General features: G+C 43.6%; 1 protein-coding gene across 2 annotated transcripts in view; it reads left to right on the top strand.

The window, feature by feature from the left end:
- Window positions 1-221: 221 nt before the first annotated feature.
- klf12b (Kruppel-like factor 12b) overlaps window positions 222-18,766 on the top strand; it is a 36,886-nt gene continuing 18,341 nt past the window's right edge. Inside the window, exons 1-2 of one of the 2 annotated variants that reach the window (XM_041056557.1) lie at window positions 222-352; window positions 15,511-15,593. In XM_041056557.1, the coding sequence (XP_040912491.1) occupies window positions 259-352; window positions 15,511-15,593 (177 nt within the window). In that variant the 5' untranslated portion in view covers window positions 222-258. Of the gene's footprint in view, window positions 353-393; window positions 626-15,510; window positions 15,594-18,766 lie in introns of those variants that run through there. The other variant, XM_041056558.1, reaches the window with a different exon arrangement.

Genomic DNA, 18,766 nt, shown 5'->3' with positions numbered 1-18,766 from the left:
TTATTAATTCTCTGTAAATGTCACACGGCTAAACAAACATTGTAAATCAGAGTTTAAATTCTTCTATAAATCCCCCTCTCTACGTAGACGTAGACCTACACCTTCCTCTCCGTCCCCTTTAAACGGGGAGGTGCTCCGGTGCTCACCCCCAGCCCGGGGCTCTCCGCTGTTCTCTGGCAGGGGTAGAGAGAGAGTTCGGGCTGGCCGAAAGCGGACGCGTCGGAAACCTCCCCGGAGGGGCCCCGTGTAATTCGATGCATGCTGTTAAAGCTTAGAGTATATTGTCTTCCCTTTGCTTATGAAGCCTCCACCCACCGGCCCACCCTACATTTAGCGGATCATGTGACTCGGGGTAAGTCATTTGCAAGTACAACAGTTCTCTGTGCGCTCCCATTCATTTCCTGAGAACTGCCTAAGCTGAGCAGCTGAGAGGCAGAAGGGGAGGGAGCTGCTCACTCACATACACTCACTCACACACACACACACACATTATCACACACACGTACATACGCGCAGAGTGAGAGGAGAGAAGAGGAGAGGAGAGGGAGAGGAGGAGAGGAGACAGAGAGGACTGTAGAAAGGAAAACAGTGTCCTAGTCTCCACGGCTCTGCAGCTTCTGACAAGGTCTGTGTATTTTTCTCGTCCTGTTCCTCTGCTGGCTGCTGCTGTGTGCTTCATTTGTCACGTTGCTGGGCTTTGTGCTTGTGTTCAGTGCGTCTTGTTCAGCTGTCATTGCTCTGTCAAGGCAGATGACAACTCAGATCACCTATGGCATTGTGTCTGGTGTCTGTCAGTGGGGGAAAACAAGAGCCCCTGCATGGTACTGAGTGGACATGTAACACTTATTCCCCATGTAAATTCATAAGCTGTCATGACAAGAGAGAGAAAAGTGATTATACACTGAATGACTGTGGGCATGGGCAGCATCCTGGCTTTACAGTGCCGGCAGCAGTTGTGAAATCTCTTATGTGCCACTTATTTACCATCTAAAGCAACTTCAGAACATATCAGCCTAGCAGTGTAGCAGTGTTGTAGAATAATACAGACTGAATATCTTGGTGGGGAATATGAGAGTGTGAAGTGAGACGGCGCTACACCAAACTCTCTCTCAGCACTTCTCACTGCAAAAAAGTTTGCTGCTTGTCAGAGTTTTGTGCCTGTCTTAAGAGAGTTTTGTGTGTGTGGGTGGTTGTGCGTTTGTGTGAAGCATTGTGGTGTGTGTGTGAGAGACAGGCTTGTTTGCCTACCGTAGCCTACTGTACCAGCTTAGAGACAGAGAGAGGAGGCTGTTAGCAACGGGTTAAACATTAGGAGGCTCGGGTAGCGGAGGAAGGACACTTGGGGGGAGGTGTGTGTGTGTGTGTGTGTGTGGGAGTGTTGCAGGGGTGGTGTCTTGGATGTCATCGGCAGCGCTCTCACTTCCAGGGTAATAGTCATTGGTATTGATGGGTGGCTGTCAGAGAGGCAGAGAGCCACCAGGCTGGGGAGAGTGGCCGGGGGCTGGCCCTTGGCTGTTATTTTCAATTACAGGGGACCAGGGCAGAGCTGACAGCAAAGGCATTTGTACATCCAGCAAGGGGGAGGAGGAGGGTGTGAGGGGAGAAGTGGTGGCAAGAGGAGGGGAGGGCGAGAGCAAGAGAGCAGGAGGGAGGGAGGCAAGTGAGAAAGGTGGGAGGGGGATGAGACTCTGGCCTCTGCTCCTGGGTTTGATGTGGAAACTGAGCACTGACCTCTGTGACTTTACCCCCGCGTTGTGTAGAGGCCCTGCTTTGCCTTTAACTGTGTAGCAGCCGTAGGGTGTGTGTTCGTGTGTGCATTTAAGTGGGGGTGCCATCTAAAAAAGAGAAAAAAAAAAGATGAGGGGGGTGGAGTCGTGTGTGTGTGTGTGTGTGTGTGGACGAGACCCCCTGCAGCTCACGGATGTTCAGCGAGTGAGATTAGTGCCCATTTAAACTCTCACTTAAATCCATTTACAAAGGGGTCTGCATGAATAAGCAGGCTGATATTACCACACATGTAGAGTAGACTCTACAGTACAGGACACTGCGCTTCAACAGTGAAGAAGAATCATGTTGGAGCTCTGAAACAGGCAACATATAAATATTTCCTGGCACTGACAAACAAATCAGTGAAGGTGAGCAAAGTGCGAGGGTGATGATACTTGAAAATAATATCATAATTCTACAGGATATTTCTTCGATATGATAAAATGCTGGAGAATACTTTTTAATGTTAATTGTTGCAACGCTGAGCTGCATGTCTGGCTGAGGTGTCATAGTCGGCACTAGATAATGTCACTGCTATTTGTGGTCTTCAGTGGATGTACGAAAAAATCTTTAACACTGAATCTTTAAACTGAACTATAATGAATCATCATTGCGACTGAGAGCACCACTGACAGCTCAGCCGTGATGCAGACAGCAAAAGTCACAGAAACAATCATAACGTGGACAACTCTCACAGAAAAGTGGCTGCTGTGCTATTAGCCGTATAAACAGCGCACACAGTACTAGTTTTGTACTGAATTGAACGTAACAGTGTGATCCAGCATTGGACTGAACGTACGTACGATTGAACGTACTATTTCTACATACTATTTTCAGTGAGGTGCATTTGAATGGTCAGTGACTACAGATCTTTGAACAGGACTCAACGAAACAATTCGAATCAGCAAAGTGATTCGTTCATTGTTTTCTCACAGGTTAATGTTATGGAAAACAGTCTCCCATGTTAAAGTCATCTTGTTGATCTATCCAGGGACTACCTCCCTCAGTGAACTTTGTGGCTCTTTAATAGCATCACATTACATTGCTCCCAATGGACAATAGTCAACATTCCTGTAGCCACTAGCAGGCTTTGTCACTTGAAGGTAAACCTATGTCGTTTTCAGATATTTCCATTTTTTTTTCAGTTGACATGTACCAATGTAAAGTGTTCATTTAGCTGGTTGGAGCAGACGTCAGCTGTTGTTCTCTTCATGTGATTTTTGCCTCACCTTCTACTCAATCAAGTGTTTCAGCTTGACGTGGCTAAATAAGTTTGTTGTCCTGTTGTTACCGTCTGCTTGTTGCTGCTGTACATAATCATGATGGAACACATGCAGTGCTGTTAAATTTTATCACATTAAAAAACAAGCTGGTATTATCGTGAACAATATGATACAGTATGCCTCTAGTTGTTCTCCTCCACAACTGCATCAATCTGATGCTGCCACTCTTATTCCTTCAGTGGCTCAACCCCCACCTCAAGACATGGTCCAAGGGCTTATGATAGAGATCAGTGCAGGTGGGGGGACTCAATTAAAAAGCCAATCACCAACGGATAGACTCTATCTGTCCATCAACACCGCTCTGCCCAGCACATTTAATTGCTCGGCAGAATTCCCCCACTAAAGGCATCATCTGTTTGCCACAGATCACAACACACAAATTGGACACATGTTGACAGATTGAATCTTTCAGGAAAAAGTGCCGTGCTCTTGTATGTGCAGTTCAACAACATGTAGGCTCACTGTCTTATTCAGGGAGATGTGAAATTCCCTGTATTGCCCCTAATCAGCTGGGTTAACTGCTGGCATATTGACTGACTGCTGTATCATTGATCCAGGTGGGTGTTATGGAGTGTATCGTCATTGATTGCAGATAGACTGCAGTGCACAGTATGGCTGGATCCATCTGGGTCCCTGACTGTAAGCCAAGGAAAATTAGAGAGGTGGGTTATGGTGAAGCCCCTTAGTGCCCCTGGTTACATCTCCAGAGCTGTCAAACCCTGAAACACACACAGAGCTACACACATACCACATGTGTGTACAATAGACCAGCATGTCAAGGTCATTCATATGTGTACAATGTGTGAAACAGACAGCAGCCAAATAGATGACTTTGCATATTGACAGATGTACCTTGGTCACAAAGCTAGCTAAATCAACGGGACAAAAAGGTCATGGATCAAGTGGGTTGAACATTGAAAACATCTGCAGTTACTTTGCTGCTGTTTCATTCTGAATAATTATGCTCTGGTAGTTATATTGAACTTCCTGTATGTGAAATAATACAAATATTTGTAGGTAATAGTTGTGAACTGAACTCCCCATGCTGTTATTTCATCAGAGGATGACAAACTGTTCTTTCCCTCTGCGTTGTCTCTTGTGGATTCAACCCCTGACCCCGGTGTCCAGCCCACGTTTGTTTACCAAAATTGAGTTAAGGGTGTACATGGAGTGCTAGCACATGTGTGTTTTGTGACTAAGTGAGAGAGAGAGAGAGAAGAGAGAGGAGAGAGAGAGAGCACGGAAAGTATTGTGCAAAAGCAGTGACTCTTAGGTTGATAGTCTAAATATTGAACACAAACAGAAAGAACTACAATCTAACATGGATGATTACAGCTTGTCAAACATCAGTGTGAGTATTTTGAATTTTTGCTGCATTCCCCTGTTGAATACTCATAAGGAGCCACTCTAGAGCAACCAAGCTTATCTTTTGATAGAAAAAAAAAACTGTCATCAAATAACAAACAGATGTACGGGGAGGTAGATTTTAAGATGATGTTGTCTGACCAGCTCACTGATCCAAGTTTTGTTCTAGTAATGACACCATCTCTAGAGTTGCACACTCAGTGCTTACTGGAAATGACTCATATATCAGAGCTTGTCCCCAGACTCTGATTTAAGTTTGCTCGACATGTTTCCATGGCTAGGATGGAAAGGTATGTCAGTTTGTCTGTCTATCTGCGATGATGTTTCCTCTTTCAACCAAGTGTCTGTTTTGCTTTAGCCAAATATGGTTGGCTAATAGAAGGAAGGTGAAAAGGAAGGAAGCCAAGAAAAGAGGATGGAAGAGCATTCAAAGTCAGCAGTTTTAGATTGTTTTGGACTATTTTGAGTTGGTTTTACAGGAAGAGTTTCGCTTTACAGAATCCTTGGGTGGCTGCATCTCTTTAGCCTCAGTGCAGATTGTTTCAGCAGACCTGCACAAGGATGCTGCACGGATCACTGTGAACTTTGTTTCCAGTTGTACTGTAGGTCAACTGTTAGGAGGGGAAATTATGCAAACAACATGTGGAATCCATTTGGGGTGCCTGTGGCATTCCACAGGCTCTTTGGCTTTAACATAACCTACTGTCGGTTCATGCTGTGTGCCATAGGTCCTCCCGATTAGCTGCTTCAACCAGGTATCAACGCAGCACAACATCAGTTGAAAAACAGAGGAAAAATAATCGAAGTGAAGGCATGAGTAGATGAGTAATAGAGGTAAACACAGCTGCTGGGTTTTATTGAGTGGCGTTGGAGAGCTGGAATGGGTCAAACCAAGGGGAAAAACTCTGCGAGCAAAAATAACTGCGCACACATTTGATGTAATAAGTGTCAGAGTGTAGGAATGTTTTGGTTGGTCCGTTATTGTCTGTTTCCATATGCCGTGTGTTGGGGTGGATTTGGTTGTGTCAGCATAAAGTGAGGTTAGATAGGGTACGCACTTCATGATGCTGCATCAAGACGACTCTGCAAGACTATTAAACACTAAGGCAAATGCATATGTGCTTGTCTGTTTTTATATATGCTTACATGCATGCGTTTGTATCACACTGAAGAGATGGCAAGTGAGAAAAAAGGGGCAGAAGGAGAGAAGTGGAAAAAAAGAGTGTGTTCAAGTGTTTTAGCCGATATTATTTATTTATTTATTTATTTTTACAGTAAACACTGTAGATGAGCCAGTGTATTGGTGCCTCTGCATGCTCGCATTGTACAGTTATTGTAAACTATTTAGGTCGATCTTTCAGAGTGCATGTGAGTGCACATGTGCTGTGATGCATTCAGCAGACAAGCTATTGTGAGTAGTATTTTACACAGTGCATATGCTGGAGGAGGGGGGATCGCTCACACACACACACACACACACTTTCAGACTTACATGTTGGAACACAAGCACATACACGTACACTATCAGAGCCTAGGGGGATAAAAGGCAGTAGCCTATGAATCCCCCATTAGAGCAGGAGTATACTGTCATCCCTTGGGGAGGGGAGGTAGAGAGAGAGAGTATGTGGGTGGTTGACGGTGAGAGTGGTGGTGGGAAGGATGCAGGTTATTGTGAGGATGCTAATCTAATGCATCTCACCTCCCTGTTAGGGCAGGAGATGAGAGCGGGGTTTTACTCTGACCCTCAGTTTTAGTAAGCAGAAAGAAGCTCTAACCTTTGCATGAGAGGAGCACTGATTGAATGTTGTGATTCACTTGCTTATGCCTTCACTTATATTCTCTTGGGCTTTTATTCTAAACATGCTTATGCATTTTAAATTTCTAAGTTAATAAAGCCTTCAGACGAAAATATTCACTGGTTTTCTATAATTTTATTTACTGTGAATTCAGTACAGGTCTGTGCCTACGATGCACCTCTGTCAGTTTGAGATAATTATTAAGTACTGCAGTGTGGTCACCTCAGCCTAGGACCTCTGCACTGAGAGTAAATAAGAGACGAGAACAGTGTCACTTAGTGCATTTTTTTATTGATCCACTGGAGCCAACCTCTTCTTCTCTGTCTCCCTCTCTCTCATGCACACATACAGTATAGACCGACAGTGTGTAAACCTCACTGTAAACATGCAAAGATTATTGCAGTGTCTTCCAGAAAGACTGTGCCAATTACTCCATGTGTTTATCCGGGTTTGCTCAGCTCCACCTCCCCCTCCTTTGGTACAAGTGAGGTTTTTGTGTCAGAGGCTATTTTAGATGCACAGCCACTGACCCTACTGCATTTACTGAGGTGAGTGTATGTGTGTGCGTGAAGGGTGTTCTAGAGAGGTCACCTGATTATGTTGAAACAAGAAGACTACACCGTAGTGTATTGGCTCTTTAGGAGCTGTTTTGTGGCGTCTGTTTGTGGTTGCTTAAGAGCGGAACTCAATCCAGCCCTCGCAATGAATATTTAACTTATTCTTTCTCATGATTACATCAAAATGATCTTCAATTGGATATAAGCTGCCTAGAATGGTGTCACAAATTGCTTTGACTTCTGAGTCGAAGCTCACTTGAGTAATGCCACCTCACTTTAGAGCTGTCACGGTCACAGCTTGTTTAGCTGTTTCTCTGCTGCATTTGAGGCACATGATGCAAGAGGATGTCAGACTCTTCTGTTTACCTCTCTCTGGAGCACTGTGGAGGAGTGTGTGTGTGTGTGTGTGTGTAACTGTGCATGTTTTTTGTGTATGCGCATTTGTGTGTGTGTGTGCATACTGTAGGTGTGTGTGGGTGGCTGTTTGTGTTGAATGGGCATCTATATTCTTCTTTCATGAGAAGAGCTGCAATATTGAGAGACAGAGTTCTGTGTGTGTTTGTGTCTGTCTCTGAATCTAAGATAAATATGGTTTATTGTGGGTGCAAGCAAAGGTCACAAGGTGTGTGTGTGTGTGTGTCTGTGTCTGTGTGTGTGTGTGTGGTAGCCAGATTGTAGAACAGAGCAGGGGCTCAGGAAGTCATCTTCATAAGAAGAGTGTTTGACACGCAGACAGAGACACAGACAAACCAGACAGCGACCGACTCTTTTCGCTTTGAGTGTTTCCTCTCAGAATAAATAGCTTCTTCATTTCCCACAGTTTCACAAGACCTCAGAGGGGACGGAGGCGGTATTGGTGGAGGTGGGGATCTTTCACAAAGACAGAAAGTCACAGAAAAAAAATGATAAAATTTACAAAAGATTTCCCTTTGTCCTGTTGAAAACTGATATTTTAGAAATATTTATAGATGTTGAGTTTTCATTCTAACATTCAGCACTTTAAAGAGACACTGGAGACATATCTGGTTGAGGTATTATTACTGGCACAACTTGTATTGGACAAACTCGTGTTTGGGCTGGACTTTTTAGGGTGTGACAGTGCCTGTATATGACAACTTGTTCAGTACATTTGTTTTCTTTGGTAAAGATACTGTAATAGTTGTAGTGTTGTATTTAGTGCCCACTCAGCAAATTGTTCCTGCAAATTATTTTCATGTGCGTGTGCGTGTGTGCGTGTGTATCTGTGTGTGCTCATGAAGGCAGTGGACTTGAGCTACATCCGGCAACCTCATCCCCCTCATCCCGGCAGGATTACTGACACAGGATCCCCCTGCCCCTGGCAGAAATAGCAAGGACCCAAGGGCAATCCACCAGAATATGGGAACTTCCGTGGGCCTTGCTTGTGTGAGAGTGTGTGTTGTTTATGTGTGTGCGTTGTCTGTGTATTTACATGAGTATCAACTCTATAAATGGAGCTGGTTTCCTCCCAGGTGCTGAGCTCCCTGGCTCAAGAACACAAGTTTACTGCTTTCTCTCTCTCTCTCTCTCTCTCTCTCTCTCTCTCTCTCTCTCTCTCACACACACACACACACACACACACACACACACACACACACACACACACACACATTATCACTCCTCTATCTTACCTATCTGACTCTCCATTTCTTGCTCCTGCTGTACAGAAAGTTCATGCTGGACTGTATACTGTATATGACGGAACATTTTTTAGAATTAGAAGTGTACAGGAACTTACATAATGAGGTTACTGTGCGGGAGTAAAAAAAAAATTGGCATACCACATTGTTACTGAGCCCATTTCCACACACTGTATCAAACCCCCACGAACCCAGGCTCATTTAATCCACCCCCCTCATTTAACCTTATGTTGTACATTGTACAAAATGCACTGTTTGATTACAAAATAACTTGTATTGTTCACTATTATAAAATATATGGTTTAATCTTTGGAAAGAAATGTAATGTTTTTCTACAGTGGGTCATAAACATATATATTTTTTTATGCTGGGTTTCACCACAATGGAGCTTGATTCGTATTCTTAAGTACAGATCAATCAAATCAATACTTACCCTTTGCCATCTCCATTCAGCCAGAGCAAATGGTTTTTGGTGTCCATCTTTTGGGGTGTCTCAGTGTATTCTCAACTGTTTCTTTGGTTTTTATAAATGCTTAGTTTTTCCTGTGCATGGTATTTTTTGACAAGCATTTTGTCATTTATATCCTCCCTCACGACCAGCTATAAGAGTGGTCACGCAAGGCATATTCATTAAGTCATGAGTCAGTATGTGAGCGTCAGTGCCATATTTTGTTGCTGGTGACAGGTTCTTTAAATAAAATGATCCTTTATTGTGTGTTTATCATTGCTTCCGATTTTTGTGACGTCAAGAAACAGAACCATTAAATGGTTTTTAAATGCTGGCTACGTGACTGAGTGCAGTAGGGGGCTCAGTCACTCAGGTGTACCCCATCAGATTCACAGCAAGCCCTCCAACCAGAACGACCACATAAGTTGTTTGTCCCTACCCTCTGAGGGAAACCATGGGAGTGTCTCATGAAATACTGCCCCAGCGACGGCAGGCATACCAGACGTTAGTTGTCATGGTTACAGTATAGACTCGCGGTTAAGCTTATGGAGTGGTCAGGGTTGGTTTGGGTAGGCACAAAAACGACTTGGTTAGGTTTAGGGAAATATCACGGTTTGGGTTGAAATACGTGCTTCATTAAGGTTAGAGTACCTTCATCGTCATGGTTACAACAACAATGTGTTTTTTTGACCCATCCATCCACCCTGACCTCCTCCCTATGCAGATTTTGTGGCTCTTTACCTGAAGTCACCTGACTTCCTCCTTTGCTCCTGTAATTATTACTACCACTGCAACTACAGGTCATAATAAGCTGTTTGCACAGATGATACATAGGGGTTGTTTTTTTAGGAAAGGACAATCTCCAAATTCAACAACAGGTGAAGCCCTGACAGATACTGTATTACATTCACTTTAAACCTGAGGTCTTCAACAGGGGGCCCGTGACCCCTAGGGGGACCACGGAGGTACTGGAGGGGGGTGAAATTTTTGGTTGATTAGACAATTTTTTAAAATCTATTTTTCCCCCATTTTCCCCCACAAATTTAAATGTCTTTAAAAACATGTTAACACGAATTGAACATATTAGCAAGGATGGGGGGGTCCCTGCTCCATCTGTCCATCAGTTTAGTGGTCCTTGGCCTGAAAAACGTTGAAGACCCCTGCTTTAAACTGATGGGATCTGATAAGCTCCCCAAGTTTGGCTGTATGTCCCCGAGATGAAAACATCTAACACATGAGAAGTGTATTCTGTCTAATAATAGCTATGTTCATGAAGAGAGCTGTGTTGTGCCTCTATGGAACTAACTTATTCCCAGAGGAAAAGGACAGGGCGTTTTGAGGTAAAGTGCATCAGTTGAGTGCATCTCTAAGGGGTTTTTAAGCCTAAAGGGAAGTTTTTTCTCTTTTTTTCAAAGGGGAGTGCACATAAACTAGTTTGATGCCATTGTACTTGTTGGGGGTTAGAAAAGTCCATGCTTCTATGAGCAAAGAGGTAGCAGCACTCTGCTCTCTTGAGTCCCGTTCAAAAATGTCCCAGAAGCATCCAAAAGACTTCGCTTGCCGCTCCTGCCAAGGAAAATACGGCTTATGAAATGGAAATTCTGAGACCATTCACAGAGTGCCAGGAATGATTCGAAAAAATGGGCTATGTCCATCTCCGTACATTCATGAGTGAAGTCTCCATGCAGACATGCGTCTCCACCTTTCTCATATAGACACACACAGAACAAACAGCATCATTATTGTTTACCTGGTACATGCTGTTTGGACTTAGAAAGTCATTAAAGGGGAACTCCACGATTTTACACATAAAGGTTAGTTAAGTTACAGTATCGTAGGGTGTGCTCCGCAGGTTGTGAAAACAGTTGTTGTTGTCTTCTGAGGTTCTGCGGGGTTTAGTTTGTCAAGGCTGACAGAGAAAACCATGATGATGCCATCAGAGGATGGCCACAACTGTGGACATCAGTTTGAAAGATGTGCAACAATCTTTTTAAAATCTGTATCCTTCCATAAACACCTTTAGGGAGTTTTAAAGTTAATAAATTTATAAATTTTGTCCGACCTGGGGAAGAAAACACAAGGGGGCGGAGTTTACTGCTTTCTCCTCTTAAAAAGTAAAGGCCAGTTTGTACCTTTGCATAGAATTGACGCTTCAAGTATGTAGGTACGGCATGGCCACACATTCACACAAGAGTCCCATTCTGGTTTTGACTAGTTGTGTAGTGTTTTTTTCTTTGCAGGGCAAAACTCACCTCTGTGGATTGAAGTTTCAAGTCTGTCGAACCTTTGACCACACTGAGCGCTGTTGTTTGGCTTGGTGCAGATATGCTTTAAGTAGTAACTCTGCAGGGAACTATTTGACTGGCTCTCAAGACCAGAATGAGGCCAAAAAGATGAGGTCATGAACAGACACAGCCTAACATGAAGCAGGCTGAGGTTGAGATCGAAATCAGCTGTGATTCAGTTGTGGCTCTATTGTGTCTACATGGTGAGAAAACATGTTTTTTGTTTTCAACAAACGTATATTAGACCTTTATTTTCTAGGGTCTACAAAAGTGTTACCTAGTCAGTTCTCTTGTTCTAGCAAGTGCTTTCTTTGTTACCTGTCTAATGATCATGTTGTGAATGTACTCAGCTTTCACTACTTTACTAAAAGTTTCTGCACTGAGCGACTCAAAAGAGAGGAAGTGGTAGAAGTGTGCTAGTGAGTTAGCAGTTGTAGGCCGGTTATCAGGCCAATGTGTCACATTGGGGTGTCCAGGGGCACACAAGAGGGAAGTGAGCTGTGGCAAAGAGGCCAGCAGCACACAATGCAGCCAAAACACAGGAAATGCTCATCTCACATCATCTACAGCCCTGTCCTATTTATACATTTGCACTTGTAGCGCTAGTTAATCATTTGTTTCTGATTTGCAAGCATTTAAAATGTTTTTCCCTGCAGTTTCCTTCTCTTGCTTTCCATTTTTCTTTCTCTCTTCTCTTTGGTTGAAGACCGGGTTGGAGGGAATCTGTTGGCATTCTTGCACTGTGTGCTTTGCGCTCGACCGGGCCTTGGCTCAGATCCATATCCCCTCTCTACCCTCTCTCGCTTCTCTGACTACCGTCCCTCCTCCTCCCCACCAAACACTCCCCACCCACCCCTCAACCCCAACCTCTTCAACTCCCCTTGGTTCCTTCCCTAACCATTGCTCCTGCCAGCAACTCTGTGCTCTTCAACAAGCCCCCACCCTTACTCACTTCTCTTACTATCACCTTCTTTAATCCTTCCTCATGTGTCTACCATAATTCATTGCCCCCTTCCACCCCCCTCATCCTTTTCCATGTCTCTTCCATCCCAGACCGTGGCAGCAGGTCCAGCCTCTGTGACACAGATGCACCCAGTTGCTCTGGGCGCTCGACATGGGAACAAAGCATTGGCGGGGTCCGTCTGTTGTAGTGTGTTTCAGGGTGTGTGGTGTTCGTGTGTGTGTGCAAGTATGTGCACATGAGAGAGAGAGATGAGGGAGGAAGCAGAGGAGAGCACGCACAAAACTGATTTCGGGAATTTGTTTAAGCTTAACTTTCTCCTTAACAAAAAAATGTGTTCCTTTGCTGTGCGAGTGAACACCCAGAGATAGTGTTAAGCAGGATCTGTCTTCACACCTGCATGTGCTGAGAGAACATGAACTCTTGGTGATTTACACCACCCACTCAACCAACACACACCTTTGATGCTTGTGTCCAATAAAAGTGCATCCTGTTTAAACCAAAGCAATTAACAATGAACAGTTACTTAAAGAGAATCCATCTTCCTTTAATTCATAGTGTCATCTGCGTAGTGGCAGCAAAGGTAAGCTAGAGCTAAAAGGCATGCCATGAATCCAGCCCGAGAGCTGTTCTCCCAGTTTTGTTGTCTTGTTAGAATATTTACACAATTTCCTTTCCTTTTTGGGGGTGGTTTATGCAGTGTAAACATCTGTACATGCATACGGGATTGGATGATGTCACTGATATATGAGATTAGCATTTGGTCTCAAAAGGTCAGAGGTTTTCTGTCACCTCTGATTGATCCAGCTAGTCTGTTCAGGGTTGGCTTGGCTGAGCGTTATCCTTTTGCCGCAGCTAGTTGCTATCGCCTCAGTCAGCACAGAGCTGATAGCCATCAGCGAGCAGAGAGAAAGTGGACCTGAGGTCATAGATGCGGATATGTGGTGGGAGTTTCAGCTCACACTTCGAAATGCATTAACAGGCACACAAATAAGCATAAACAGAAAAGCAAAGAGAGCAGCAGACACTGAAATATGTTTATTTTGAGCTTTTTTTTGCCGCTAGAACTGGCCTCAATCTTCACCTGCTCCCTTTACCTTTTTTTTTTTTCATCTGGATTTTGGTGGGGACGGGAGGGCGGGTAGGAGGGAGAAATGAGATGCCTCAACACTCCACTGCCCTCCTCTCCATCCCAACTCCCCCACACACCTGGGATGGCCATTTCATTTCAGAGTGCAGCAAATGGAAAGGTGATCTTAATCTACCCTGTTTCCCTCTAACCCCCCCTCCTCTCTCCATCTCCCACACACAGAGCCTCATACCGCTGATGGACAGCACACTGCTGGTTGCCTGAGCCTGCCGACAGCACACCAAATTTAGTGATAGAGAAGACTGGATACACATTGGTTTATCACCTTGAACAAATTCTCCTAATTTCAGACTCAATCTTTGGTCTTATTCTTAATCTTTTTGACTTGTGATCCTCATGTTCTAACTGGCAGACATGATTCTTTCATGGGAGCAAGAGCAGTTGACAGTTGGCCTCAGTCAAAGTATTTTGACATGAACTTCACAATATACAGTGCCTCTCTGTTAGCCCATTATTCATTGTTAGATCTCTCTCACTGCTGTTAGCTCTTTGATTGTTCCAGTCACAAGTACAGGTATGCACTTGCCATTGATTTCCTATGAAAAGCTTGCTGCAGGCCAGTTCATAAGGAAGGTGCTCACACACCACTGGGTTAACTGGACTGTAGGCACATGGGGAGAGGTTGTAGCTTGTGCAATTCTGATTGTGGCATGCTGGGGAAAATTGAAAGGTGTTTTGACTTTTATTTTCCAGTAAGAGGTAGGGCCAATTTAAAAAGTGAAAAATTTATCTGAAGTGTCTCCTTCTGAAAAATATTTTTTAACTTCGAGGAAGAGAAAATGCCTCTGCCAGAGCGATGGTCATCTGGAGTAAAACAAACCTCACTTTCAGCCTCTCTTAGTGCACTCGTCTCTCTTCTCCTCAACACATGGCTTGAGGCTGGACTGAGGCTGCAGCTCCACCCGCCCAGCCGTTACCATGGCAACGCTATCTGGGCCTACCAAGACCTGAAGCCGAAGGACATCCTGGACAACAATACAATAGCAGCACAGCCAGGGTACCTGAGGGACTTAGACCTGAGAGGCGAGATCTGGGGGGTTGCAGACTGAGTAAATCCTCCCTCCTTCTCTACCTCCCTCACACACAAACACAGTCAGGATTAGCTTTTAGAGGTAGTGGAGCAATACTTGGTATTAAATGATACTGTTGTGGCAATTTTGAATAAAATCCATAAGAAAATGGATTTTGGTAACTATTTTGAGTGGATGTTTTTGGTGAGTACAAAGACTTGATTATTGGACAGGCCACATCGATGCTGTGTGAGATCATAGATGTTTGGTGTAGTTAGATGGTCAGGCAACCAGCAGCATAGAGAGAATATATGTCATCAATGATTGTCTGAGCTTTTTTTTTTTTTTTTTATTCTGTTTTTTCCACTCAAGAGTTGTCACGATGGCACAGCACTGCTGACTACAGGGATTGGGCCACACATCCAGCTGCTGGTGCCAACAGTGGAGAGTAATAGAGATGTTTAGAGTCTATTTGCCTTGCTTGCATTCCTCCATGTACTGCTGCTAAAATAATAAGAAGGAGGGTTACCTCAGGTCGGCCCCAGCTGAGGGATACGGAACATGCATTGTTGTCATTGGCTCCATCTGAGTATCCCTCTTAAAGCCACAGCACGGAGCTGAGGAGCTGGGCATCACTGCCCACTTTACAGAGGCACGGTGCTCAGAGGCAGCAGAGGGAAGGATGAATATATAGATGTACTGAAAAGTGTGATATTGTGTGTGTATGCAAGCGGCACATTGTCGGTATTAATATTACATATATCATCGTGAGTATTGACATGAGTAATGTAAAAATTCCACTCATTTATTGTTTCTTTTTTTTTTCATCTGTGGTCAGAGATGAAACTCTATGGTTGTACTGTTGCCATTACTGTTGAGTAACTGCATATCAAAGCATGTATTTGTATTCCATTAAAGCCTTAAGAGGATTTTTTTCAGTATTATGAAGTGTTATTAGCCCCACAGCAGCCCACCAGGCAAATGAAAATCTTTATTATGGAGAGGAGGTAGTCATGCTGTGCGCTGACTGAGTTTATACAGTTTGTGTGTTCTTTTGTCTTGCAGTTTCGGATGGTTTTGAAACATTAATTTGTGTCTATTTAAAATGTGTTTATTTCTCAGTGGGTGCAAGCACAACATTGTAGATGTCCATGTGTGAATAACTGAGTGTGGGACCTGCTTAGTCATGCTAAAACACCCGTCTTACACCTCCTCTGTGTCCCTTCACAGGCAGCCTCAGAAACAGGATGTTAATGCTTGACGGAATGCCTGCAGTTCGAGTCAAAGCTGAGCCCCTGGAATCGGAACAAGGGGTAAGAGAGCAGTTGTTTTCCAGACAATTCCCTTTTTTCCTCCTGCTTTCCTTTCCTTCTTTCCTCCTCCCGGCAATGGGCCGATAATCACTCCCAGGCCTAAGCAAGTGAGCGAGAGAGTGAGTGAGTGTGGGGGCTAAGAGGAGTGGTCGGAGAGCATGGTAGTGAGCAGGAAGAGCAGAAGAACCAAAAAGAGGAGGAGAGCCACAGCTGGAGCAGGAATGCACTGGGGGAGTTTTCGGGGAGGTGACTGGGGCCAGCAGAGAGTCCGTGCTGGCTGGGGGTGATTGCGCAGATGTAGTCACTGCTCCGGGGAGGAGGGTCACATGGGAAACTCTAAATCTTATCTATCTCTGTCTGTTCCTGCTCCTTTGTGTCTCTCAATTTCCCTTCATCCTCCCTTGCCCCTTCTTTCTCACAAACACACATGAATAATCTCTCTCTTGTACACACCCACAAATACGCACAGACAAACACAACACACCATGGTATACTCTTACTGTGCAAACACTATCACTATCATTATTTTTGGGTTTAATGTGCAATTAAACAGTGTGTACTGACCATGTTGGGTATAATGGAGTTACCTCATGCAGGGTTTTCATGGCCCACATACAATATCAGTGCTCTCTGGCCCGACATACCTAGAAATAAAGTGGTCTTGTTATGGTGAAGCTGTTGCTAGGTTACCAGGGTTTTGTGTTCCTGCCACAGCTGTGTGTGCAGTGGGTGCAGGCCACTTAATATTTGTAATCATGATGAATTAGGGTTCAGTTATTATTGATTTCCATTCATAACATATCAATAATATCTTGGCCCCTAATATATCACCAAGAGCGCTCGGTAGGAGAAGAGCTAAGTAGTTTCTGCTGAGACAAATCCGAGAGCATTAGCTCGTGATGGATGAGAAAATTACCAACTGCTGATAACCCATCAGGTTATCTCAGGTCTTGTAGAGAATTGTTTGGCTGTGGAGGTACTGTGCATTGATAAGAACTGAGTATGTCTCTCTGCATCTAAGGACTTGACAGAGAGGCAGCAGGTGGTTGCTTTCTGGGCGTCCTGTTCTCATCTGTGGCTCAGGGTTTGGGAGCTGTGCTTTTGCTCTACTACCTAATACCAGGGGTTTGAAGTCATTCTCCATACGTGTAGTGATGTCAGTCACAGACAGGATGTGAAGGCTGCAGCCCACACAGCTTTGAAGTGCACCGAGATCCAATCTTGCCCTAACAGACTGAGTTTCCCTTTACATGGCAGACGCAGACAGACAGTTTAGGCTGCTGCAGAAATGTGGTCTTCATTTGGGTGGCGGGGGGCCAAGGGCTTGCTGGAAATGGTCTGCCTCGTTAGACAATTCGCCCGCAAGGGCCTGGAAAATCTGCCCCGCTAACCAGTATCCCCTAATAAAGACAATGGCATGAGGACAGAGGCAGGCAGGCGGGTTGAGCATATCTTTATATGTGTGTCATTGTGTGTGAGTATGTGTAGGTTTGAGCACATACGTGTATTTGTATCTGTCAAAATGAAAGTGGGGGTGGCTTTAGTTTTCCATTTGTGGCTGATGTAGATCAGTTTGAGAACTTAACCCCAAAATGCAAATAAGTTGCTGTTTTTGACTTTTGTATAACACTATAGACTGTTGTTTTGACCTTTCCCCACAAGTGTTCCCCTTTTTACACAGGGGCCACAGAAGATTGGCTAATTTAAGCAGATTCCTAGTAACTGATTATATTCCCAAAACTTTTTTAATAAAGAAATAGCAGATTCTTTTTTATATAAATGGAAAGAGAAAAATAATTCACACATTACTTCTCAGATGGTTTGATGTCATAATCAACCATTCAGCACAGCTTGCTTGTTTTCTCCATTTTGTTAGCAAAAAGAAAAACCTTAACTGACTGACTGGGCTATGGGACATGCGATGGGTCAGAGAGACCTGGAGTAAAGTAAAATGAATTTTGAATTTGAGCAGATTGTTACAGATCAGATATTTAATTCTTCCCCACCTTTGAATGGTAGCTAAAAATTTGATTAAAACATGACAGCTCTTTTGGGTTCGTCCAGTGGCTGAAGTTAGCTTGACACTGCTGTTAAACAGATGTTATTGGGCCAGTTTGCTAACTTTAAAAGTCTAAAGTAAAATGTTGTTCAGAAATAAAAGTTATTTAGACTCAGTTTAAGCAGCAAGGCACATGAGTTGTTGAATGTTGGTGTCTTTTTGCTATCGCCTGCTTTCAAAGGAGAATGTCACTCGAAGACATGTTATGCTTTTTGTTACAGTGATTATACCACAGCCAAAGAGGTCAGCTAACAATGCTAATAATGTCTGTCCATTAGCGTCAGTATTGGCTTGTTACTTTTATGAATGCAGATATGGCAATGAATAAATCATAGATATTTAGAATAATGATTAAATCTCTACTTATCTGTGTGTTTGTGTTTGACTTCCAACCAAATGCAGAACATAGCTGATAAAAATATTGATTTCTGAGTTTAAAAAATCTTGACTGGTCGTTATTAGTTTTTTTTCTTTTTCTTTTGTTTTTTTCATATGTGCAGCTTAAAGAAAAATGTATAATTCTTGAAATTTGTATGATATATTGGAAAAAGTTTCTAAGGTTACAGTACTGTAAACATAAGTGCCGTCTCATGGACAAATTATACAATGGTGAAGCTGTTTGTACACTGATTGTTTTGACATATATTCTGAGACTGATCAATTTCATGCACAGGTGTGTATACTTGTCATACCTATTCAGGGCTGAAAATCTGTTTTGTTAACTATTAAAAATGTCAGAATAGCATTCAGACTACACTTGTGGCTGGCAAATCATATATTTTCTTCAGATTACTCTTTTTTCCCTGTCTTCTTTCGCTGGCAAATACAGAACTTTAGTAGCCAGCACACTCTACAAGCGAGAGAAAGACAAGATTTCCAAAACACTGATATCAGCCTCAATGGATGTAATGGCTTCAAAGCCTTCAAGCAGTACAGCTCCAGGCAGTCTGTGACACTCACATCCTATACACAGCATGCAAACACAGAGAGATCACATGCAAAAGCAGCTGGAGGATAGCTTGAGGCTCTGTCAAGAAAGGCTGTATCAGGAGGTGATGCAAGGGAAGCACACGGGACGACTGACATCACAAACATACATGTTGACAATTAAGTG

Source organism: Toxotes jaculatrix, chromosome 15 (genome assembly GCF_017976425.1).
Source record: "Toxotes jaculatrix isolate fToxJac2 chromosome 15, fToxJac2.pri, whole genome shotgun sequence".
NCBI classification, from domain to species: Eukaryota; Metazoa; Chordata; class Actinopteri; family Toxotidae; genus Toxotes; species Toxotes jaculatrix.
Note: the sequence above shows the minus strand (reverse complement) of the source record. Positions and strands in the feature narration are given on the sequence as shown.